General features: G+C 48.0%; 1 protein-coding gene across 11 annotated transcripts in view; it reads left to right on the top strand.

Moving 5' to 3' along the window:
* The window catches only part of SAMD11 (sterile alpha motif domain containing 11), a 297,706-nt gene that overhangs the window by 154,466 nt on the left and 116,881 nt on the right, over nt 1–26,359 (top strand). For 2 of the 11 annotated variants that reach the window (XM_081016053.1, XM_081016046.1), the window contains one exon: nt 14,099–14,139. In XM_081016053.1, the coding sequence (XP_080872179.1) occupies nt 14,119–14,139 (21 nt within the window). In that variant the 5' untranslated portion in view covers nt 14,099–14,118. Of the gene's footprint in view, nt 1–9,744; nt 10,666–11,348; nt 11,369–11,792; nt 11,917–12,873; nt 12,981–14,098; nt 14,191–26,359 lie in introns of those variants that run through there. The other 9 variants (XM_081016048.1, XM_081016047.1, XM_081016044.1 and 6 more) reach the window with 9 other exon arrangements.

The raw sequence follows: 26,359 nt of genomic DNA, 5'->3' as shown, positions 1-26,359 counted from the left end.
ATTCGAACCGCCGACCTTCTGATCGGCAAGTCCTAGGCTCTGTGGTTTAACCCACAGCGCCACCCGCGTCCCTATGCCACTGGGGGTAGGAGCTAGGAAAGGCATGGGCACGTTAGCCACTGGTATTGCCGGTGCCATGCTACAGAGAAGCCTACAGAAAAGGAAGGGAGTTGGGTGGTTTTATCTTCAAATGGATGGGGAACCTGGCCTGGAGACCAAAAGCAGCCCTCTCGGGCTCTCTGCCTGGCCCCTAGGGCTATCCTCAGTCCACACCCCTCCTTAGCTACACCTGCTTTCTCCAGGCCACACTGTTCTGCACCCTCCTTGCGTGTTTTCGCTTGCCTTGAAACGTGTCCTTGGACCCTGATCATGTCTCTTGCTTGCCTTGATAGAGATGTGTGTGTGAGTACATCTAGAAACTAGCCTGCTGCACCGAGGTAAAATGTACATGTGTTGCTCCACCCACTTTTGCCCCTGGCCCCACCCACCAATGGCATGTGGCCCCAGGAAGGGAATGTGGCCCCCAGTTTGGAAGAAGCTTCCCCAGCCAGACCCTGACCTGGCTGTCTCTTGCCCTTCACTGGTGTCAAGCACCCCTTTGCCCCGCTCACGGTCAGGGTGCCTGGCCTCTGACTGAACTCTGTATAAAACATTCACCAAGTCAGCAGTGGAGGCAGAGAGAGGCCACCTGTCTCTGTTTTGGTATAGTTTCACTGTGGGTCTTTAATATTTTCCCCCAGGGTTGTTGTTGGGTTTTTTTTGGTTTTGCTTTCTCCGTCTTTACTTCCCTTTTCCCATCTTATCGGAGTTTTGTTTGATTAAAGCTCCACGTTGTGTGGTTGTCATGGCAATGGGTTTACTTCAATTAATCCCTTGCCTGGGGAATAAGACTAAAAGGATGGGGGGGGGCAGCAGAGAGAGGGAGGAAATAAAGAAAAACAAACAAACAAAAAACCATGGGACACCTGATAGCAGAGAATCAAAAGAGACCCATTGAAGTCAGTGAGACTGTGTAACTTAGGTCCATTAATTTCAATGGGTTTCTGCTGAGTAGGACTTAGGTCCTACCCAAACTAGACATCTAAACTCTAAAGCACTATCATGCTACTTTAAACAATCATGGCTTCCCCCAAAGGATCTTGGGAAGTGTAGTTTGCTAAAGGGTGCTGAGGGTTGTGAGAACCCCATGTTCCCCTCACAGAGTTACAGTTCCCAGAGTTCCCTGGGAAAAGAGATTGAATGCTAAACCACTCTGGGAATTACGGCTCTGTAAAGGGGAATCGGAACTTCCAACAAATCTCAGCACCCAGAACAAACTACAGCTCCCAGAATTCTTTGGGGGAAGCTGTGACTGTTGAAAGTGGTGTAATACTGCTTTAAATGTATGGTGTGAATGTGGCCTTGCTCAGGAAAGAGGGAATGTTTATTGCATTTGTGGAGATTTCTTCTTATGTTCCGAGAAATCACTGTGGAACTTTGGCCTTTTTCGGTCTCTGCTGGATTAAAGCAGGCGAAACCTGGGATCTTTCCAGTAATGGTGTTTATTGTATTTTTTTTAAATAGGACCTTATGTCCTCAGTGCTTCGAGCCCCATCACCCCACCCAAAGCCCCCCTTACACCCCCCTTCCCTTTGGCGGCTGTTCCTCTCTGAGCTGTCAAAACATCTTCCCTAATGAAGCAGTCTGGCCTTAGGCTAGTCTGACCTCTGATGCTGATCCCACCAAGCAGGACTTTGGTGGCGCTTGCCCAGCTGCCCTGCACAGCACATTGGGGCCTCATGTGCCTGGTGGTGCTAGACACGGCCTGGAGAGAAAGATCTAGGACAGCCTTCTACAACCTGGTGCACTCCAGATGTTGTCGGACTACAACTCCCATCAGCCTCAGCCGGCACATCTGCTAGCTAGGGATGGTGGGAGTTGTAGTCCAACAACAGCTGGAGACTCATGCTGTTCTAGGGTCTCCATTGGGACAGAATCTAAAGTCGAGACCAGGAAATAATTTATCAGCAGCTGTCAGGGGTATTATTAGAAGGTGGGTGCCATTTTGCACACTTGCATACAAATTTACTTATTGTTTGTATCTCTTTCCTCCAGCCCGCACCCCCAAATTAAATCCCTTTACGGACATGGAGGCCGGCCCACTAGGTCAGATGGGGCACAGCCCCACAAACCTAGTATACCAAGCCAACACCCACCTACTTAGCTTCTTATTTATATCCAGCCTTGGATGTGGCACTGCCTCTCAGATTTCAATCATTCCTTTACCACCACCCAGTCCAGAGCTGAGAAGCACTGGGCTTTCATGTGGTTGAGCTCAGCTGACCAGAGAGATGTTTTGGTGCTTTATTAAAATCAGGCAACGCTGGAGGGTCTTGCAACCCTCCAGATGATTAGGACTAGCCTAATGGGCCACTGGCCCATCTACTCCAGCATCCTGTCCTCACAATGGCCAACAAGATGCTTGTTGTTACTGACTCCACACCCACCTCCAATTGGAGTGTCATATTTAGCCTCTGGAATGGTTTCTGGAGAATGTGATAGCTTACAGGAATACAGAATTCAACAGTCCCTGCATTAGCTTTAAGCAGAATAAATCTGCTACATATCCTGTTTGGGCTCTACAGTATACAGGGACCATAGCTCATCTGCAAAGTAATGAAGATAATCTTTGCAGGAGCTCAGTTGCTGGGTAGGGTGGGAAGCAGACTTCCTTGCAAGACATTATTTCCACTGCATTCAAGGCAAGCTGATAGGTTGCAAAAGTCACTGTTGCTCCCTACTTAGCATGCATAAAGTGTTGAGTTCTGTAACTGGCATATCAAGCTTAAAAGTCTAGGCCAGGGATATAGGACTCTGTAAGGACTTGGATGTTTTGAATAGTCTTGTACAGGGCTTTTTTTCTAGTTCCAGTGAGTTCTGGCTGGAAAAAAAAAAAAGCCCTGGTCTTGCAAAACTGCAAAACCTGGTCCAAACTGTGGTAACCAGATTGCTAACAGGAACTAATCACTTGGGTTTAAAGAACTATATGCAGGTTTCCAGCCACAGTTTAGAGGAACAATTTAAAGTGCTAATTTTGCCCTTTAAGACCGTAAATGGTGTGGGACCAAGGTGCCTTAAAGCAATATTCTCCAGCTTTTATAGACCAAGGATCCACCTTTAACCCCAGTCTGCAAATGGGACTTGCTCTAAAACACTTTTTAGCATACGTGTGAAGTTTTGGGCCTTATCTCTCTCCACCAGTAAGGAAAGAAAAAAGTGGCATTGGTGCCACAGCGGCAACAAAACTTAGTTCGGGGTGTTGACCCACCTCTTGAAGATGAATGACTCAAAGAACACTTCCTGTGTATACATCTGAAATTGTTGTTGGGGGAGGGCCTCTTAAGAGTGTGTCTGCTTTCCTTGGTTGGCCAAGTGGTTACAAGGGATAGGCCTTTATTAATGGAGGCTCCCTCTTTGTGGAATAATAATAATTAGTTACTGTTCATTGCTTTTCCTACAAGTTAACTTGAAGCAACTTACAAGAATACCATTTAAAACCTCAATAAAAACGTAAAACACAATTCAAATAAAATACTAAAAACACAGTTAAACAAGGCAGCAGAGCTCCAAGTCCCACACCAGTAAAAGAGGCCACAGTACCATTCAAATTAAGGGCCAAAAGCCAGGGAGAGGGAGTCGTATCCTGGCATCTAGAACTGGATAAAGATGGTGCCAGGCATGACTCCCTAGGGAGAGCATCTCATGACAGGGACATCAATGAAAAGGCCCATCCTTGTGTTGCTGCTCTTAGGACCTCTCATGGATGGGGCACATGAATAAGGGCCTCCAGTGATGATTACAGGGTCCAGGTTCATGTGGGGAAAGGCAGTCCTTGAAGAACAGGGGTCTTAAACCACCTAAGGCTTTATACGTCACTTTCCAAAAGGACTAGCCAGGCTTGCTTACTGCTGCATTCAGTTGCTCTTCTTGGCTCAGCTGATTGTATGTTATGGCTTAATTGGTGGGTTTATATGCTGTTGGTATTTATTATTCTTTCTTTATTCATTATATTTATATACTGTCCTTCATCCAAAGATCACAGGGCAGTTTACAACATAAAAACACAAAAATGCATAACATAATACAGTGGTACCTCGGGTTAAGAGCTTAATTCGTTCCGGAGGTCTGTTCTTAACCTGAAACGGTTCTTAACCTGAGGTGCCACTTTAGCTGTTGGGGCCTCCCACTGCTGCCGCGCCGTCAGAGCACTATTCTATTCTCATCCTGAAGCAAAGTTCGTAACCCAAGGTACTCTTTCTGGGTTAGCGGAGTCTGTAACCTGAAGCGTATGTAATCTGAAGCGTCTGTAACCTGAGGTACCATTGTAATAATGACAATACCCCCCCCACACACATAGATCATTTAACAGCCAAGGGCCTGTTTTGGGGGGGGGGGAATGTTTCTGTCAGATGCCTTAAGATATGTAATGAAGGCACCAGGCGAGCCTCCCTGGGGAGAACATTCCAGAAATGGGGAGCAAAGGAGCCAACTACTAGGGACCAAGGGGTCTTCACACCCCCCCAACAAAATATTTGACCCCCCCCCAGTTGATAGGCATTGCCATTAAAATAGTGTGTCTGTGTGTGCTGCATCTTGTGATTGATTATGCAAAGTGGGGCTTACCTGGAGCCCCCCAATATTTTATTCAAGTTGTCACTGACGTCACCTTTTATAGAAAATGAGTGGGAGGGTTGTGGCACAACAGTTGCAACCCCAGCATCTTCAGGTAGAGCTGTGAAATATATCCCCCCGCCCCCTGGAGCCCTGGAAAGCTGCTGCCAGTGTGTCAACAATGCTGAGCTAGATGGACCAAGGATCTAAAGCAGCTTCCTATGTTCCTACTTCAGACCTTGGCCCAGTTAGAGTTGCAAAGAGTAAAGCTAGGACAGATCTTAGTCTGAGTGTCAGGATGCTGTCAACGACTCCCAGCTGGTTGCCTGGGAAAGTATAAAGACAAGGGAAGGTTTCTTACTATCCTTTTTTATTCAGTAATTAGAAGGAGAGGCTATAGAACCCAGCCTCTTGGATAATGGTGTTGTCTGGAGTGAATCTCCACCCCCGTCTCTCCCACTTCCTCATTCATCACTTATACGGGTGCTGCTATGTGCCCTCTGTCTTTGAGCTGTTTGCTCTCCTACTTTCAAGGCTCGCCGGGTTCTGGGAGAGGGGGATCTGGAATGCTTTCTAAAGACACTGTGTCCGTCAGCTGTTGCCCTTCTGCTGCTTCCTCCTCCTCCTCCTCTCCCATTATTTCCCCTCATCTTCCTCTGAGCTGTGACCTCCTGCAAACCCCTGTTGTAAATCTAAACTGTCTTCCTCTTCCTCTTCCTCCTCCCTCCTCCCTGGAAGGGTCAGGCTGGGGAGGCCTCCTCTGCCCAGTCCCTCACACTGAGTCACTTGAAAGCAATTACAGTGGTATCTCGGGTTAAGTACTTAATTCATTCCAGAGGTGCGTTCTTAACCTGAAACTGTTCTTAACCTGAAGCACCACTTTAGCTAATGCGGCCTCCCACTGCCGCCTCGCCTCCAGAGCACTATTCTATTCTCATCCTGAAGCAAAGTTCTTAACCCGAGGTACTATTTCTGGGTCAGCGGAGTCTGTAACCTGAAGTGTCTGTAACCTGAGGTACCACTGTACTAGCTGAGGAACTTGCTCCTATTGGAGGCAGCGATGCCAATCCACTTTAAGAGAGGGTTGGACAAATCATTGTAGGAGGATAATTCTATGTCAAGGGCTATTCATGGAGGATAAGGCTATCAATGACTACCAGCCACGATGGCTATGTTCTGCCTCGACGGTCATAGGCAGTAATGCTTCTGAATTTCAGTTGCTGGAAACTTCAGGAAGAGAGAGTGCTCTAGTGGGTTTCTCACAGACATTTGTTTGGACACCGTGAGAACAGGATGTTGGACCAGATGATCCAGCAGACTCTTATTATGTAGCCAGAATAGGCAAATTTTGGAGCTGATGGATTTATTCTGTAATTTTGGATACAGTCATACCTCAGGGTACAGATGCTTCAGGTTGCATTTTTTCAGGTTACGGACGCGCCGAAACCCGGATGTACCGGAATGGGTTACTTCTGGGTTTCGGCAATCGCACATGCGCAGAAGGGCTAAATCACACTTTGCACATGTGCAGAAGCGCCGAATCGCAACTCGTACGTGCGCACAGATGCAGCGCTGCAGGTTGCGAACGTGCCTTCTGCACGCATCATGTTTGCAATCTGAGCGTCCACTGTAATCCCACCTTTCCTTCAAGGAGTACACAGCTCTCCTCACAACAACACTGAGAGGTAGATTAGGCTGAGAGACTGTGACTGACCCCAGGTCACCCAGTGAGGATCTGAACCCTGGTCTCCCCAGTCATAGTCCAGCACTCTAACAACTGCATCGCACTCAGTTACCCTGCAAATGAGGATGGATGGGCTGCGTTGTGACCTTGAGCTCAAAGCGTTCCCAAAGGGGTGCTCTAGTACTGGACATGGATGCACCATCAGAAAGTTACCGAGTTGTTTTTACAGAGCACAGCTGTAACTGGGGAGTTCCTCGCTGTGCCCTCCTGCATTCAGAGTCTCCTTCAGCTCTGACAAGATTGGCACAAGGCTTCTCTGACAAACCGCTTTTGGCGCCGGTTTGTCCTTGGCGACCAGCAGGGAGACAGAAAACTCTGAGCATCACTCTTTTCTCAGAGCTTTAGGGGGGCTGCTTGTCTACCAACAGTTTCAAATATTCCAAATGAAGGGTGGGAAATAGTTCATTTTCTGGTAGGCTGCCTGCCAAGCTTTGCCTCATCATCATCATTATTTTTTTTGGGGGGGGGGAATAATCAAATACAGAGAAATATTGGCAAGTAAACACGCAGTACAATGTAATGTAATATTTTAAACCTTGCCATTAAACTTTTAATGGAAAGCAGTAAATGTGGCAATTAGGTAGGATATCTCCCTGACACACCCAAGTTGTGAACCACAAACCAAGATCACCACTTTTTTCTCCTTCCTCCATGCACAAGGCATTCAACAAGAGGGAGTGTCAAGAAAAGGTGTGGGGTTTGGGTGGTGTTGTTGTTTTGCTTGTGTTTTTTTTAAATTATTTCTCCAGCTGCTTTATATTATATAAGAACATCTGGACTGGATCATCCTCAGAACAGGGACACAGTGGCCCACAAGTCTGTCTGTGACAGCAGCCAAATACAGTTGTTTTAGGACAGGCAACTGGTGGTCCCAGATCCACCCCCACAGTCATTTTTTTCCTGGCCCCTGCTAGCTCTGCCAATTTTTATTTTTAGAACAAATGTAGTATGAAATAGAGATCCAATTCCACACTTTGGGTTGCATTCGACTAACTTTTATTCAGGGTAGACCCACTGAAATTGTTCATTAATTTCAATGGTTCTCTTCTGAGTAAGACTAACATTGAATTCAACTCTTTTGTTATTACAGTGGTACCTCGGGTTAAGTACTTAATTCGTTCCAGAGGTTTGTTCTTAAGCTGAAACTGTTCTTAACCTGAAGCACCACTTTAGCTAACGAGGCCTCCCGCTGCCGCCGCGCCACCGGAGCACAATTTCTGTTCTCATCCTGAAGCAAAGTTCTTAACCTGAGGTACTATTTCTGGGTCTGTAACCTGAAATGTATGTAACCCAAGGTACCACTGTACATTTTTGGTTACGTGCTTTATATATATTTAGATGTAGAGCTCTCCCGAAGGACATGTTCTCCGTAACTTCCTTTCCTGACCTAGAGTAACATAAGAGGAGCCTTGCCCCTGGATCAGGCCAAAGGCCCAGCCAATCCAGCATCCTTTGCTTATTTATTTTACATTCTACAAAATTTACAGCTTTAAGAAACCTGATAAGCGGTTTACAAAAAAACCCCCAAAAAACCCTTGATAAAATTCTTGATTAAAAAAACCAGGTGTTTAAAAACATCCTGTTCTCACATTGGCCAATCAGATGCTTCAGTGGGAAGGCCGTAAACAGGACAGGAATACAAGAGTTTTATGGGGCCAGTTTTATGATGGAGGTGGTGGTTCTGGGCTCCAAGAGTACTGTCTGGAGAACACAATGACCCTTGCGTAGTGTGACTGTCCAAAACACAAGGGCAGTATCCAAAAAGGGGGTCAGTCCCGCTCTGGCCTGGAACGCCTTGTTCTCCTTAGAGGTCTGCTTCTGCAGTGAAAATTTGCAGTCAGACTGAGACCCATGACAGAGGACTGCCATGATGTTTAAGACGCTTGTTCTGAAGACAACATAGGCAATGCATTGGTGGAGTGGGGAACCTGGTGCTGACAGTTGTCCTTGCTAGCTGGAGATGGCGGGAGTTGTGAACCCAGCATCTTCTGGTGGGTCTCAGGTTCCCTGTCCATGTTGTAGAAAATGTCCCTCTAAGTAAGATTGCCCACCAGAAGATCACTTTAAAATCCTCCCCCCCCAAAAAGTGTGCAGGGGCTCACAGCTGCCTGCATCACACTTACCTTAATCCAGAAGCCCATTCTTTCCAAACACCAGAGTTGCGATGAGACAGAGTAGAGACTTTCACTCTTGCTGCCCAAGGCAGCAGTGAGCCTTCCAGCTGAAAACAGGTTCGGGGGCAAAGCCCCAGTGACACCCACTGACTCCAACGGCATCCAGAGTCCACGGGTAAGAAGAGCATCCACCCAGGTTAATTTGGGCTTTAAAAAAAACAACACAGGGGAGACGACTGTGTGGTTCTTTGAAGAAGGTGGTTGTCTGTCGCTTACCCCCCTCTCCTAGAGTCAGTCCCCCCACCTTCCACTTTTTCCGCCTCTCTCTTTTTTTTGCAAGCGCCTTGTGCTGTTTAAATGGGGCAAGTTGGAGAATCGGCAGCGGAGGGAAAAGCTTGTTTGGTCGGAGTGTCTCAGAACTCCACTCTGACTTCCGAAAATATATCAATATATATGTTTCTATCAGGGGTGCTTGTAGGAGGAAGCCCAGCCAAATAGAACCCCTTTACTTCTAGTAAAGGCAAGGGCGCTGTTTATTGGGGAGGGGGAATTGTCGACTGTGAAAGTGTTTTTATTTATTAATTTTTTTAAATACTAGGTTGCTTTTAATTTCTAGCCTAGAAATTGATTTCCTAACCATCTCAATAGGCTTCGCTGGGAGGGGGCGTCGTTTGAGAAATATCCCCTTTTGCAGGTGCACGTGTGAATGCATGTGGGTGGGTTTTTTTAAAATTATTCTTAATAGCGGGGAGACAGACCTGTGGAAAAGTTGCAGGCTTGTGTGGGAGGGAAGGAAAGCAATGTTGCAGAGGTTGCGCTAAAGCAATTGCAATTTTTAAAATAAAAAATGCAGTTTTAAAAAATTACGTTTTTTGCAAGTGGCGGGGCAGGGGAGTGAAAGTGCGTTACCCGCGTGGAACGGAGAGAGAAAATAAGGCGGCTGCTGGTGGTGGTTGCAAGATTTTAGGTGACTGTAATATATATATATATTAAAAAGAACCACTCGCACACAACCAGATTAAAAATAAAACGCCAGGCAAACGAGCAGGGAGGGCTGCGTGGGCTGGCAGGGCAAGCCAGAAGGGGATACTCCAGGCGGGAAAGTGGGGGGTGGTGGGAGAGAGAGAGAAAGAGAGAGAGAAAAGAGGTCGCTAGGCAGAGGCGCAGGGTCGATCCGCGGCTGGGGGGGGGGCGGCGGCGGCGGGGGTGTGTGTGTGAGTGGAGATCAATAAACCTTTGGCGACCGAAACCATGTCTCCGGCGGCGGCGGCGGCAGCTGTGGCGGCGGCGGCGGCGCCCTCTCCCTGGCCAAGATGTCAAGTATTAACCCGGAGGGGCAGATCTGCCGCCGCTGCCGCCGCCACCGCTCTGAACTCCTCCCGGGCGCATTAAGCTCGGGTTGCTGGCTGCGGGATCCCGGCGCCCCTTGGCTGCTGCGCCGCTGGGGAGCTTTGCAAGCGGGTTCGCCGCCGCCGCCGCCGCTCCAGCCGGCGCCTGCAAGGTGCTGCTTGTGCTGGGGCTGTTGCTGCTTTTGCTGCTGCTGCTGCTGCTCTTGCGGGAGGCTCATTCCAAGCGCGCAACTTGCAGCCTGGGAAGAGCAGCCGCCGCCGCCGCCGGCTGAGCGCGCCGCTGTCGCCGCCACCATGCCGGCCATCAAGAGGGAGCGCCCGGACCGCGAGGAGCTGGCGCTGGCCGCCTTTAACCAGCCCATGGAGACCTTGCCCGACTACCTGGTCCCCTTGGCGGCCGCCGCCATCCCCGTGGTGACCCCGCACCCGCCTGCCTACGAGCAGATCTTCGCCACCGCTGCGCACCACCAGCACCATCATCACCACCACCAGCAGCAGCGCGCTTACCTGGACTTCCACGCGGCGCCCCACGCCGCCGCCCACTCCCACCCGCACCCCCTCCCCGAGGACCTGATGCTGGAGCGCTTCTCGTCCATCCCGGATTTCCAGCCCTTCTTCGACAACGGCGAGCCTTGCATCGAGGTGGAGTGCGGCGAGAACAAGGCGCTCCTATACATCAATAAGTTGTGCCAGGGCAGCAAAGGGCCCTCCATTCGCTACCGGGGAGAGTGGCTCACTCCCAACGAGTTCCAGTTCGTCAGCGGCCGGGAGACCGCCAAGGACTGGAAGCGGAGCATCCGGCACAAAGGTACCGACCGGCCGGCCGGCCGGCGGGGAAGAGAGCGAGCTAGCCGGGGCGGGAAGCCGGGGCGCGGCAGGCGACGGGGGCTGTTCCTTTCTGCTTGCTCGGCTGGCTTCTCTCTGGGGCGAAAGTGCCGGCTTTCGAGGCGCACAGGGCTCCTCGTCAGGCGGCTGGTGGGGAAAAGTAGGTAGGGTGTGTATGATTTTAGAAGGCTCCCTTTCCCTCAGCAATCAGTAGACGGAACAAGCCTTTGCATCGTCCCGATCTCGGACAAGGGAAGCGGGGTGGGGTGGGGACAGGCTTGGTAAGCTTTATTTTCTCACAGGGCTCTTCGTTTTACCGGAAATAGTGTGCAACTGCTAAAATGATAGGTGGCTTGGGTTCAATGTCTCCGCGCCCCACCAACCCGTAATCGCGTGGTGGGTTGATCGTTGTTCACTGAATGTTACGGGGAAAGATCTCTGTTCATGTTCAGAGGCACTCTTGACTCCTTTGCTCATTCCCGGAGATTCGACGTTCCGGTGGGAGGGGCGTGACCGCGTTAACTATCGGCGCGTGTTAGAAGAGAGTCCCGTCAAACTGGGAAACTCCCGCGGTTTTCCGAGGGGGCGCGTTCCCAGTTCCCTCTCCACCGCCGAATCCCTTGATGCCCAGCGGGGGCAACAGCTGTCGGCCAACGGGTGTGCGGGATGATGTTCCGCGAGGGTTTGTAAGTGCGTCTTTCACAAGCCTTATCCTCCGCCCCACCTCTTATAAACTGCCCTTTTTACTTTCGGAAAGTCAAACTGACACAAACACGCCTTTAGATGAAACTCGCTTTTCGTGCGTGTGAACGAACGAACGCTCGAATGCGCTGCAGAATCCGAAAGAACCGACGGCGGTGACGGAAGTTTTCGCGCGTGCTTAGAAAGTTGAAGAGACTTATTGATGCGCGCCTCTTGTATTTTGCGGGCCAAGTAAAACCGAGGGTGGATTATTTATTTTTTTAAGAGCGGCGGCGGCAGCATGTGCCCACGGGGGGGGGGGGAGAGATTGCACTTGTTGGGCGGTGGCGGAGTCTCGCGCGCGCGCGCGCCAGTTGGAGGGGGGGGGAGGTTGAGGATTGGAAGAGACTCATCTTTCCTCCACTTCAAACCAGAGCCGCCTGGCGCGGAGCGAGGGACTGTCTGGAGCGCGCCTCCGAAGTGACCCGAGGCTGCAACTTCTCGAGGCCAGGCTGAGCCGAGAAGCCGCCAGCGCTTTGGCGCCCGGAGTCTGGTGTGTGTTTCTGGGCTCTTTTTGTGTGTGTGTGTGTGTGTGTGTGTGTGTGTGTGCGTGTAGTGGGGGATCGAAGCAGGACTGCAAAGAGCAAAGGGTCTACAGAGATACATACTCCTATCCTTTTTGGAGCTGCCTTGCGCGCTGTTTTCTCTGCTGCCCCGACGGCGCGTCCCCTTTGAGGCGCTGCTCGCCTGGCTGCGGAGTTGTGGTTTTGGCGCTGGGCGCCCTTCGCGGTTGTGTCTGCACAGCTGCTGTTTACGTCTAGCTCAGCGTGTGTATGTGTGAATGGCGCGCCCGCCCCGTCACCCCTCCCCCCCCCCGCCTGCCAAACCGAAGCTCTTCGCTCTTCCCTCTTCTCCAAGTGAGTGTAGTTTTTGCGCCGGGGCGGCTGGGCGCGACTTTGGAGAACCCCCTTTCCGCTGCTGCTCGTCTGCGACTGGCGGGAGCGCTTTTCGCGCGGTTGCCTCGCCTCTCGCCCGCACCCCCCTGAATGGCAAGTGAGGCGCAGCAACCTCGCTGCTTTCTGGAGTGGAGGGGGGGGGAAAGGGATGTTCAAAAACGCAAGCTTCGTGTTTGCGCGTAGCGTGGCGTTGTTAGAGGGCGCGATCCTAACTTGGGAGTAAGTCCCTCTGAACTCTGCGGGGTCGACTTCCAAGTATGTGTGTGTCTTGTGAGAGATTGCATTTTTTACCGGCGTCGCAATGAGCGGAGCTGCTCTCTCCCCTCCCCCCACCTCGGACAGGCAAGAGGCACGTGGACCTGTGGTGTCCCTCCTCCAACCCGCAGTGTGGCGTCTTCCGTGGCTTGCTGTTGATCTGCCGCTTGCGTCCCGATCCGGGACTGGCCTCGATGCTTTTGGGTCGCCCCTTCCGCCGACGCTGAGGTTAAGCGGAGGAGCGGGTCGGGGGGGGGGCGACCGCGGGTCTGCTGTGCCTGCCTTGCTCTGCTCTGGAAGCGCGCCTGTGGGTGGGGGGGAGTCGCTTCGGAGAGGGCTGATGCGAATAGAAACCGAAATCCCAACCCCAGCCGCTCAGTCCGGATCCGCCAATGCGCCGAGGCAGGTGGGTGGCGGCGGCGAGGGAGCTGGTGGGTGGGAGGGAGGTCTGTGCTGGCGGCTACTCCTCTTCCCTCCTCCTCCTCCTTTATTAACAATTTAATTTCACAAAATCTCCCCACACCTTCGCCCCAGCGACTTTCCCCGGGAAAAGTGGAGCGGCAAGCGGGTGCGTCGTCGTTGCTGTTGTGCAAGGAGGCGAGGATCGCCCCTGTGGCTTGCATTGGCGCGCGCGCTCTTTTTTAACCCCCCCCCCCCCGCGCGCCTCATTTTATTTTATTTCATTGCCCGGGCTCGGGGAGCCAGCTGAGGCTGGGGCAAAGCGGGGGCCGGAGAGCTGGGTGAAGGAGGTGGGAAGCCCAAGAGGCGTCCGCCTTGACATGTCATTAGCCGAAGGCTGCATGTGTCACGCCGAGGGTCCCAAGAGCCATTAGGAGGTGACTGACACCTCGCCTTGTTTATTGATCGCCTCGAGGAGGAGGAGAGCGGCTGTTGCTGCCGCCGCTCTAATGATGCTGCTACCCCCTTCCTCCGGCCGCCTTCAGGAAAAGCCCCCTCATTCCTCTGGGGAGGAGAGCTGGTGTTCAAGGGACGGAGAAAAGAGTTTTTCAGGGGCGGGGGGGGCTAAGCTCCCTGCGCTCCCCGCCTGTCTCTTCAGCCTGTTGTTTGCCTTTCTTTACCTGCTTTCAGCTGTGTGTGTTTTATCCTTTGAGTGCTGGCGTCATGGCTGTGAATTGCAAATGCAGGCATCTTGAATGGTGTTTGCTTGATGCAGGGGGAGGCGGGGTGGGTGCAGAGCGGCTCTGCTCCTCCAAGGCCTCTCCTTTTTCAGGGTTCCCCTATTATTTTTCAGCCTGGCGAACATTTTTAACAAGGTTAGATAGGGGCTAATGAGCGCTGCTACTCCTTTTCATCATTTCTACAGGGTACAAAGTTCAATTAGGGTGCAAGCCAGGGCCCTGTAAAAGGGGGTAGGTGGGGAGAGGCTGGCTTGTTTTGTGCAAAGCCTCTCAGTCTCTCTCTCTCTCTCTCTCTCTCTCTCTCTCTTTCTTTTTAAAAGCCAAACTAAATACTTGTTTTGTTCTTTCCATTCCCCTATTCCCCTCTTTTTTCTTTCTCATCCAGGGAAAAGTTTGAAGACTCTTATGTCCAAAGGAATCTTACAGGTACATCCTCCAATCTGTGATTGCCCTGGGTGTCGAATTTCGTCTCCAGTGGTAAGATGATTGCGAAAAACCAAAATGAGAACGCAAAGAAATAATTTCTCTGTTTTAATATTTGGCCACATTTCTATTTGATAATTTCTTCATCTATCCACCCCTGCCGGTGTGCACACTGTTTTTTAAGTATATGTGTGACTGCTGGTGGGAGACAGTGGTTTGTGATCCTCTGTGACAATTGAGAGAGCTATATCCTGTGATGTTCTTATGCTGAATGCATCTAGTTTTAGCTCCATGTTAGCGAGGAGGGCTCAGGGTTGCAGCCTCCAATAGGCAGGCAAAACTGCTGTTCAAAGATGCCAACTCAAGTGTTTGCGAGCTTTCTATCAGCTTTCTTGGTCATCCATTTCCCCTTTCTGGTATATTATTCAGCAGTGCAAAATAGTCGGTGTAAGAGGATTTGAAGTTAGATTATGATATTGGAATGTGCATGTTTTGGAACTGTGTTGGCAAAAGACTGCAGGAATAACAATCCTATCTTGAAAAAAGATGAGAACACTATGTTCGTAAAAATAATAATAATCATATTTTTTTGAAAATGGGAGTAATGTACAGCATTAGTAGAGTTCAATTAAATGCAAGGCCCTGTTCTCAACTGTGCCGATACTTCAATCAATGAGACATACTTTCACGTAAATGTGCTTACACTTAAGGCAGCTGGTTTTGCACACTCTAGCACCCTTCTGTACTCTAAATTGGAATGATGAAACAATGGGGTGGGGTTCCCAGCCCCACACCTTTCAAATCATATTTATGGGCAAAGAGTGGATTTGCAACCCACATTATGGGTATAGAATCTGGAGCAGGAATCCGTAATTCTCCGCTGTTGATGAGTGTGATGTCGTTAAGAATATAGGGTTTGGGTTTCAGTTTGTGATTACTGAATTGACTTGCATCTGTACTTTTCGACAATTGCATGGCATCCTATTCTTTTTTTCTGGTAAAGGTGGTGTTAAACGAAGTGATATAACACAAAGTGAGGCTTGTTGAGTAAGAAGTGCACCTGTGTATCTATAAACATTTGTAAATGAGCACTGAATGCCAAATGAGGATTTGTGGGTCTGTGAAGTGCAAATGTGGTTATTGACAGCTGATTATTTGCAGTATATGGCTTGGCTGGTGGTATGTTCATTTCCAAAAATTCCATTACGGTTTTTTGTGTGTGCGATGAGGGAGACCCCAGGGTCATCACAGCAAAACCTATCTGAGGCTGGTTTAAATTCATAGTGTAGATGTGCTCATAAGAGAGCTGATTTGAGGGTGGCCAGTTCTTCAGCCTTGGAGAGCCTGATCCTACCTACCCCAATTAAATTGCATTGGCAGTGGGGGGCTGGCAATCTAGGCCTGTTTATATTATCACTCACCAGCTTCAGTAGCTGTGCTGGGGAAAGTCCAGAGCCCCCAGGCTCTAGACACAGGGTGGGCTTTTCTTCTTTGTACAGTGGTGGGCACTTCTCTGATTGGCACATGCGAGATCTAGAGGCCGCTGCAACATTGCAGATATCTTGGATTGCTCCTTTGGGAAAGGTGGTACCCTGCTGCCTGAGAGGGAAAAATATGTGTTGTTGTTGTTGTTTGCCAGCAGGTCTCAGGGCAGGTTGCAACAATTTAACGCTCAGAATTAAAAGCAGCTAAAACAAATTTTGCTTGTAAGAATAGGGTCCTGAAAACACACACCTGAAGTGTCAGAGGCCGGAGTGAAGAGGTTGCATCTTCAAGCATTTGTGGAAAGCTGTATAGTGAAGGTGTCAGACACACCTCTGTCAAGGAGGAAGTCCCCAGTTTGGGGGCTGCCACATGGAATGCCCTGAACTTCTGAGGGCAGCATAACTACCAAGACATGCGCGCACCCACACCCACACCCGTTTATCTTAACACCCGAGAGGGTGTGTAGGTAAGAAGGATAGTTGTCAGCGCCTTAAATTGGTCCCAGAAACAATGGCAGCCAATGGAATTATTTGTGGTTATATGGGTTCTAAAGACAACCCCTGTTAGTAATCCGGCCACTGCACTTTGAACCAGTCGAGGTTTCTGAGTCATCTGTAAGGGCAGCCCTGCTGTAGGCCAGGGATGGAGAACCTGTGGCTTTTCTGATGCTGTTGCACTCAAATTTCCATCAGTCTTAGCCAGTATGGACAGTGTCAGGAACAATGGGAGCTAGAATCCTGATGACCTCTCAGGGGCCCACAGGTATCCCCACCTTTGTAACAGGCTGTAGCTTAAATCATTCAGGATAATCCAGAGTTCAGCATGTCCAGAAAGGGATTAATCCAGGTTTACGCCCGTCCCTTCACAGAGTGATCTGGTTTAATACATTTTCAGTTCAGTTCAGTTCAGTTCAGTTTGTCCAAATGATCCTTGGCAAGATAAAATAAAAATTCAGCATTCAGAATTATTATTATTATTATCTCAAAGTGAGTTAAAAATAAAATTAAAACCAATATACAGCTAAAACGAAACAAAAACGAAAAAAATATTGTGATTACTTAAAACAAGGAGTCCAGCACATCTCACCCACTGAAAGATGCCACCATATCTAAACATTATAAGTTGCTGTGCTGAAATATAAAATATACTTCAGAAGACTAAGGAAGCATTAAAAAACGACACAGTGGAATTGGGTCGTTTATTTCCTCCAGTAATTATTATATTTAAGCTTACAGGCCTAAAGAGTAAGAGAATGAACACAAAGATGAACTACACAACTTTCTACCCCACAAAACAAACTTAATTCATCTTCAGTTCGCCCAACAATTATGGGAATTATTTACAGGTGTAGTTTAGAGAGTTTTTAACTAATTAACTGAACTTGGTAACGCAGAGCTAATTCACCTCAAGCACCGTTTGTGCCTCTTACGAAGTGGGGCTCTTTAGTGTCCAAATGCTTAGGCCCTAATAATTTTTTTAGTCTTGTCAAGAAGTTTCTTTATTGTTTCTGCTGCAACAAATGTAACATGGCTACCACACTGGAAGGTTGGAGCCACTGTCACCTAAGAGTGCGTTCTTATGAGCACCCTTCCCTTTTTTGGGTGCTGTCGTGCTGAACAGGAAGTATACAAAGTGGTATCTCCCCTCACCACAAAATGGGAACTGTGGTGTAGTTAGTTAATTTTAGGCTTTCACTAGGGGCAGGCAGGGTTCACTTTGGATCAGGTATATGGAACCTTTGACCCTCCGGATATTGCTGAACTACAGCTCCTACCATCCCCAGCCATTGGGCATGCTTACAAGGGCTGATGGAAGTTGTTGAGCAACATATGGAGGGCCAAAGGTTCCTGACATCTGCTGTGGATGGTAATGTGTATTACTTCACCTATTTTAAATACAGTGATACCTCGAGTTACAAACGCTTCAGGTTACAAACTCGGCTAACCTGGAAGAGTTACCTTGAGTTGAGAACTTTGCCCCAGAATGAGAACAGAAATCATCATCATCAAACCTTTATTGGCATCACTTACAAACATTCAGAATAAATAGGCCAATGCGATCTTGTCGCCATTTCAACAGTATAATCATTTGCCAAAGGGAAGAAGAGGCGAGCGATCTATTTCACCTCTGGGGGTTTCCAGCAAGGGCAGGGTCCTGTAGCATACTTCGGTGGCAAAAAATCAAATAGAGGAACTTAGCTACCGTCTTGGTGAGCTCCTGGTCTCTCCCCTGTAATAAGAAGCGTATAACCTCTGTCTCTGGTTTCCTCATTGGGATACATAGATGGTCTAAGAATTGTTGGCGGAGATCAAGAACGGAAATCGTGTGCTGGTGGGGCAGCGGCAGCAAGAGGCCCCATTAGCGAAAGCACGCCTCTAGTTAAGAACAGTTTCAGGTTAAGAATGGACCTCCAAAAGGAATTAAGTTTGTAACTATAGGTACCACTGTATAGTATAGTAAGCCAACCCTGCTGTATTCTGCTCAGTACGACCCTATCCTTAATGCACCAGTGAACTTGAATAAGAGAAAATGGATCCATTAGGACAAACGACACATTACCCCACCAACCCCAGGCAGCCCCCTCTCCCGCCTTCTTACTTATAGCCAGTCCCGTTGGGTTGACCCTAGCTGTCAGCTTCCTCCTCCTCCTCAATCTTAGCATTGCCCCTTGTAGAACCTAGCAGTGAGGAGGAGGAGGAGGATGGAGACAAAACTTGAATTACTTGGCTTTGCCTGTCATTGGCTCTGGCTCTGTTTGGGCTCCCTACTCTCCACCCTGCTAGTCTCAATGTACACCAGCCATCATTGGTGGGAACCATGTCACTCAGAATTTTAGGCAACATTTTGCTGAATTTAACTTTGCCACTTGGGCGTACCATTTCGGGAATGGACTGGATGAGAGCCAACAAACCGATGCTTGGTCCAGATCAGACTGAGGTACTGATCTAGAATACTGTTAGCCTAGAGTGGATGGATGGGAGCAGGTTGTTTGCTCTTGATGGGATTACACATCCCTCTGAAGGAGCAGATATGCAGCTAGGGGTTACTTCTAGTTCCTTTACTGTTGCTTGAGGCTGAAGTGGCCTTGGTGGCACAGAGTGCCTTCATCAGCTTTGGTTGGTGGCCCAGCTACACCCCTATCTGGACAGGGATAGCCTAATGTCTTTTGTCTATGTTCTGGTAACATCTAGGTTAGATTACAAGAATGTGTTATCCATGGGGCTGCCTCTGAAGACTGTTCAGAAACTTCAGCTGGTGCAGAATTCAGCAACCAGGTTGCTCACCAGGACAGGACGGTTTGAGCATATAACACCAATCCTGGCCTGACTGCGCTAGCTGCCAATTAATTTCCAGGCCCAATTCAAAGTGCTGCATTTGACCTATAAAGCCTTAAACGGCTCAGGACCACAATACCTCAAGGATCGCGTCTCCTCATATGAAGCTACCCAGACCTTTCAATCATCATAGGCTCTTCTTTGTGTGCCTTCTCCATGAGAACAGGCCTTTTCTGCAGTGGCTCCCCATTTGTGGAATTCTCTCCCCAGGGAGGCTCACCTGGTGCCTTCATGACATATCTTTAGGCAGGGGTGGAACTAGGCTCTATTTCACCTGGGTCAGAGACCCGGTTTGCCACCCTCCCCCATGCACATTTGTGCACGCACGCATACATAGGCTGGGAGCCTCAATGGCACCCCTCTGGAGGCTTCACCTGGGGCAAAAAACCTGGCTGCCCCCCTCCCCCGGTAGCTAGGGCTTTGCTTTAGGCACCAGGTGAAAACATTCCTCTTCACCCAGGACTGGGGCTGATAACAACCAATGGCCTTTTAAACTGGGTTGGGTGGGGTGTTATTGCTTTGTTTGTTATTATGTTACCTATTTTTGTGTGGGTTTTTTTATACTGTAAACCGCCCTGTGTTTCTTGGATGAAGGGTAGCATATAAAATAAACAGACAGACAACTAATACCCCACACATTCTTTATGTGTGGGACTAATGAAGGTCAGAAAACTTGCCAGCCACTTTGCAAGGATTGGGCTGGTCAAATGGGTGCCTCTCAGTCCCAGACAGCCACTCTGTGTATGAACATGCCCTAAGAATGGGCACAAGCAGGTCAGAGCTGAACAAGATCAAATAGTCAATCTAAAGAGCTGCAGAGTCTCTTAATTAAAAGAAGGGTAGAAACTTCTGAAGCTTTGCTCGCTTGCTTTTGCCACATTATTGAGCTTCCATGTCATTCTCGCTACAGCCCCCCACCCTGCCAGCAGCTCTCTGAGAAGAGGACTATAAAGGTGCTCCTGGTGTAGATGATTATTTTAAATTATTAGCCAAAAATAGTTTATAGCATGTAGAACTCCCTGGAACGTGGAGTGCCTGGAAGTTTGGGTAGTAAAGCAAGTGTTTCACAGTTTGTTTTATAACTCTAGTATTATAGGTTAAACTTGCCTGCTTTTAATCCTAGGTGTCATAAGCAGTGTGCCATTTTCACAGTTTCACAGCAACAATGATAATTGGAAGCACGGCAGATTCAGGTTTCCTTGAGATGGTGATTCTATAAGGCTGAAAAACGTCACATGCATTTTGACAGCAACACAATTTATAGCTGTGGAGTGCACTAAATAAAATATTGTGTGGCTATTTACATATAAAATACATGTCTGAAGGGAAGGCTTGTTGGGAAGGGAAAAGGGCTTTTGACACATGGTTTGCTGAGTCTGCATTAATATACGGTAATTGGTCCTTTATGATATATGGTACTTTCTATATAGGGTCATGCTAGGTTTGATGACTGGGGCGATTTTGTGCAGTGCATATTCACAAGGTGTTTGCCAATATGGGTCCTTGTGTGGCTGATTGCTGCACATTTTGGAGGAGTGGCATGCTCACACCTGTCTGTGTACAATTTGCCAAATGGCTACTATGCAGGGGTTCCAGAGAAGCTGCTTTGTATGTGCAGATGTGTACAGCTGTCTGTGCAAAAGCAGTTGTGCACTGTATATGGAGAATCCCACTTACAAAGGAAGTGTAAAGCATGCTGTCTGCTGTAAAGAGAGGAGTAATAAGGCAAAGAGTAAATTTCTACTCTGTGCTTCTGGCTAACTCGCTTCCTTCCTGCAAATAAGAAATCAGTGGCACCTGCAGCATGTCTTTAGATCACACCTATTTGTCTTGATCGGCCTTACAAATAAGTTTATACAATTTATTTCTCTCTCCCCATTTTACTAACCCAAGTGCCTAAATATCCCTTAGTTAGCCACATGTCAGCAAAAAAGAAAATCAGCCTTTACAATGCTTCCCCACCTGGTTGCCTGGAGTTAATTCTAAACTTGCTGCATGTGACCAACAAATGCATAAGATAGTGGCTTTGGGCACTGGCGGAGGAAGAGGCGTGCGGGGGGGGGAGCATACTGCCCCCAGCAGTGTGATCCCAGAGGTGTGCCATCACGGCTGCTCCCCCTGCCCACATTGGGCGCCATGCCCCTACGGGCTGCACGCCACGCCCCTGCCTGCTCTCCGTCCCCCGGTGCCAGAGCATGAAGCTCCGCCACTGGCTTTGGGTCTGCATACAGGGCCTTCCAATGTATACTCAAAGATTATAGGAGCAAGATTTCACCTATTTCTGTCAACATCAGGGGATGTTCCCACCCTGTTGCAGTCTTGATGCGTGAAACTTTTTCCCACTGAAGTAGAAAGAACAACAATATTGCAGAATTTGTGTGTGTTTTTGTAGCTTTGGATTGAGGCCATTGTCTTTTACTGTTTAACTTAGGGAGGTTATCTTGATGGGTTTTACACTAGGCTTTTCAAAAGCAGGGAAATATTTAACTTCAAAGTATCCTTCTGGGAGTCCATCCACCAAATAAAATCCTCTCCACTCCCCACTCTTTAAAATGCTGTCATGTCAGTAACGGTTGGTTCCCTTCTGGGAACGGCATGCTCAGCAATCTTAGCAAGGCTGGAGAACAATGGGGAGTCTTCTAATAGCGTGATGCAACCTCCCACGTTGGAGAAGCTCTGTAGTTCAGTGGCAGAGCATCTGCTTTGCACGCAGTGGCACTTGGAAGGTCCCAGGTTCAGTCCCCGGCATCTCCAGGTAGGGCTGGAAATGTCTCAGTCTGAAACCCTATACCATGGGTAGGCAAACTAAGGCCCAGTCACTTTCTAAATCCGGCCTGTGGACAGTCCAGGAATCAGCATGTTTTTACATGAGTAGAACGTGTGCTTTTATTTAAAATGCATCTCTGGGTTATTTGTGGTGCATAGGAATTCATTCATTTTATTTTTTCCCCAAAATAGAGTCTGCCCCCCCCACTAGGTCTGAGGGACAGTGTTTTGGCCCCCTGCTGAAAAAGTTTGCTGACCCCTGCCCTACACAGTGGATCCTCATGTTACGTACTGCCCTCCTTATGAATGCTTCAGGTTACGAGCTCTGCTAACCCAGAAGTAGATGCTCCCGGTTGCAAACTTTGCCCTGGGATGCGAGCGGAAGTTGTGCTCCGGTGGCGCGGCAGCAGCAGGAGGCACCATTAGCGAAAGCGCGCCTCATGTTAAGAACAGTTTCAGGTTACAAATGGACGAAGGAACTGTAGAGAGGCTTCTGAGCTAGATAGACCAATGGTCTGTTAGCTTCCTATGCTCCTTAGGAACAATGCCCCAGTGTATTTAGACAGCTACTCAAACGTAACCCTGCAAAAGCACCCAGGTGAAGAACGCATGACCAAAATGGAAAAAAACCAAAAAACAAAAACACTTCCAATGCCTACCTAAAAACCATCAGGGATGAGGCCAGTTATAGTGTCTCTAGAAAAGTCTCTAGGAAAGTTCATTATGGGGCTGCTGCCACAGGCCCTGTCTTGATTACCCTGACACTAACTACAACTTTCTTTAGACAGTGGGACAAAAACAAACAAACCCAAGGCCTCCAGTGATTATGAGCGTAACCAACTGGCCAGTTCACATGGGAAAAGGTGGTCTTTCAGATACCCTAATCCAAAACAGTGTAGGGCAGGCAGGGCAGGCGAGTCTTTGGCCCTGAATTCCCATCGGCCACTGCCAGCGTGGCCAGTGGCGTGGGATGATGGGAGTTGTAGTTCAGCGACATCTGGAGGGCCAATAGTTCCCCAGCTCAGATGTATAATAGATCCGAGGACCAATACCTTGATTTGTGCATTGCACTTGACTCCATTGTCCCTTGAGCTGCATTTTGAAAACGCAGAGCAAACACACACACACATGCACACACACACAATCAACTTGCACAGTTATGATGGGGCTGCTGACTAAAACCTATGTTGGGGGACCCCCCCCCCCAACTTGTGTTTGCTTTCACAACTGCTTCCTGGCCTCTTCCCATCTTTGATTCTCATTTCCTTTCTTAAACATGGCAGGTGGGGTGTGGGGTGGAGAAAGGCAAACAGCACAATCCAAATAAAAAAATTCCTTCTTGTAGCACCTTAAAGACCAACTAAGTTAGTTCTTGGTATAAGCTTTCGTGTGCATGCACACTTCTTCAGATACACTGAAACAGAAGTTACCAGATCCTTCTATATATTGAGAAGGTGGGGAGGGGTATTACTTAGAAGGGTGGTGGGAATCGGAGATTGGCAGGTAGCTGAGATGAGCCTGTTGACGACTCTTAACGACTGTAATAGGTCTTACAGGAAAAGGCAAGGGGTGAGAAGGTGAGAAATGGCTTAGTCACCCCTTGCCTTTTCCTGTAAGACCTATTACAGTCGTTAAGAGTCGTCAACAGGCTCATCTCAGCTATCTGCCAATCTCCGATTCCCACCACCCTTCTAAGTAATACCCCTCCCCACCTTCTCAATATATAGAAGGATCTGGTAACTTCTGTTTCAGTGTATCAGAAGAAGTGTGCATGCACACGAAAGCTTATACCAAGAACTAACTTAGTTGGTCTTTAAGGTGCTACAGGAAGGAATTTTTTTATTTCGACTATGGCAGACCAACACGGCTACCCATCTGTAACTAGCACAATCCAAGTCATATTTGCACAGAAAGAAAAGTCACTGGGTAGCAAGCATGTCTGAGGATTGCAGCCAACACTTTCTCAGGCTGTGTGCTCTGAAGTCTGCCCCATTGAAGTGAATGGGATTTGTCCGCTGTAAACCTAGATTGAAGACTGCAGCAAATGCCTGCCTATCGTATTGCATGCTTATTGACAGCCAAACTTGTTAACTTTATTTTTTAATAATAGAAAGTAAGGAGAAGGAGGGGCTGCTTTTGAGGGGTAAATGGCCCCCACCTGCTCTCTCCATAGCCAAAGGGGTGAGCATTGAAATTCTCTAAACTGGAACTCCTCCTGTTCTTGCAAAGATTAAATTAAATTAACCCCATCCCCCATCCTTTCCTCCCTCCCCTCTGCTCCCCCTTTCTCTTGGGTCAAATCAAATTTGTAGTGTCAGGGGCTTTAATCAACCTCTGTGAATGGTTGGAGACCACATCAGCCACCCAGAAAGAGCGAGTGGGGGTTGGAACATTGATTTGAAGAGGAAATTGCATCTGGCTGTATAGATCCACATTTGGAAATTGGCTCAGCAGAAAGCAGCGCGCACATACAAACACACACACACACACACCCCACGCACACTGCAGCATGTGCCTGAAGCTGCTTCTCGACTGATTTTTCCCCCTCTGAAACCTCATTAGGAAAATGCAAGAACTGTTTCACCTTGTGAGAGGCTGATAAGGAAGGGCCCTAGCTTAGTAGTAGAGCACCTGCTTTGCATGCAAAAGGTTCCAGGTTCAATCTCTGGCATCTCCAGGTAGGATTGGGAGGCACCCTGGCTGAAACCCTTGAGAGCTGCTGCCAGCCAGTGTCTATCATACTAGCCAAATGGTCAGGCTCAATGTAAGTCAGCTTCCTTTATTCTAACCATTCCTTGGAATTAGGGTTGCTCAAGCAGAAAGGGCTGTGTTTCCCAATGAATGGGGTTGCATCATAGGGCATCTTTATTACAGATGCCACTTGTTTACACATTCACTGGGACTCCAGATAACATTTGTTAGGGAGTTGACCAGTGTTTGGGATTTCGGTGAGAGGAGTCGGAGGTTCAAATCTACCTCCCATAATTAATATCATGAAATAATGATTCACTATTTCAGGGTCTGATTCCCACATGCATGTCCGTCAACTGATGCTTGGACACTTGGGGTTGCATCCAGTGCTAATCCCGCCCAGAGTAGACCTGTTGAAGTTAATTGGCATGGCTAATGTATATCCCATTAATTTAAATGGGTCTCCTGCAAGTAGGACTTAGTTGGCTACTACTCACAATTGCTGGCAGCTGAATGCGTGAGCAGACACCTCACTGAAAAGCATCATATCTGGGGGGGGGGGGGAGAGTAAAGGTTTATTTTGAATGTGTTTCATCTTAATGGTTTATATCCCACTTTTCTGTAACAAGCGCAGTTAAAGTAGCTAACAAAACCAAAATATAAACCATGAGATAAGTTAAAAATAAGACCCTTAACAGGAACATCCTACACAAATGCAGGCTCCATCAGGGTTGTCCCATTCACCTGCATTTCCATCGCTTGCTGTTACACCAATCAAGTGTGAAGTTTGTGTCTGCTTCTATGAAATCTTGGGCCTGCTTCTCACTGAGGCGATGAGTTTGCATATAATGCTAATCTGTGGTTGAACTTTAGCCATAGTTAAAACAGAGGTGTCTGACAGATTATCACTTAAACCTTGGTTTGCTATGTTTCCACCTCCTGCTTCCCCCTTTAAAGGAGACACAAGCTGGGAAGAGGCTTTAAATATATTTTTTTTAAATGATATTTATTGAAAAAAATTTAGAATTACAGAAAAGAACACAGCAGAAAAAGAAAAAAAGAAATCAAAAAGAAAACAAACCACATCAAAACAATGTAAATTCAAAAAACAAAACACACCACAAACAGATAAAAACAAATCCATCATTCTCGAATCCTCAACTTTCATTACCTTCTTTCTTTGGCCTCCTCCTCCTCCCTTTTTTTGTATCCTAGTTATTAATTATCGCAGCAAATCCTTTCCATATTTCATAATATTCTGTCATTACATTACCTTAATCTATTTTCATCTTATCTTATAGAAACCTTAAACTTAAACTTAACTCTTATTTTTACCAACTTCTCATAACCATAATATTCTTACCTAATTCTTTAGACATTTTTGTAGAGCCAGTAATTTCGTTCCAACATTTTTCTAACATTCATCAATTTTATAAAACAATCCTAGTAATAAAAAAGAAAGAAATAAAAACGATCCAATCTTCATCCAGCGTCCCTTCCTCCTGGTCCTGGGTTTTGTCAGTCCTCTTTATCCCATTGATCTAGCGCATTAACCTGGTAACCTTATATCCGAGGCCCTTAAGTCTCTTCCATGTCCCTTCCGCAGCTCTTCTTCATATTCTCCTTTCACACATGGGGAACTCCAGCTTGGTAATGTTTTTGACCCTTTTCAACAAATCAGCCCCTTTCCAAAGTCCAGACTAAACTCCATGTGGTATTTAAAAACATGTTTCAGAATCTCTCCAAGATTAAGAGCCCCCACAGCCCCAAACATCTCACGGCCCATTGCCAGACTTGGAAAGTCCAAACATCCCTGCATAGGGGGGTCTATCCACCCCCCATTTCCAAACCAGTCCAAACCTTATCTTTCCAAATCTGGCTTTTTCCCAACAGTGGCGTAGCGTGGTGTCAGCACCCGGGGCAAGGCAAGTAATTTTGCGCCCCCT

The sequence above is a fragment of the Podarcis pityusensis genome (genome assembly GCF_964106645.2).
Source record: "Podarcis pityusensis genome assembly, chromosome: 8".
Taxonomy (NCBI): Eukaryota; Metazoa; Chordata; class Lepidosauria; order Squamata; family Lacertidae; genus Podarcis; species Podarcis pityusensis.
This window is presented reverse-complemented; position numbering and strand designations above follow the sequence as displayed.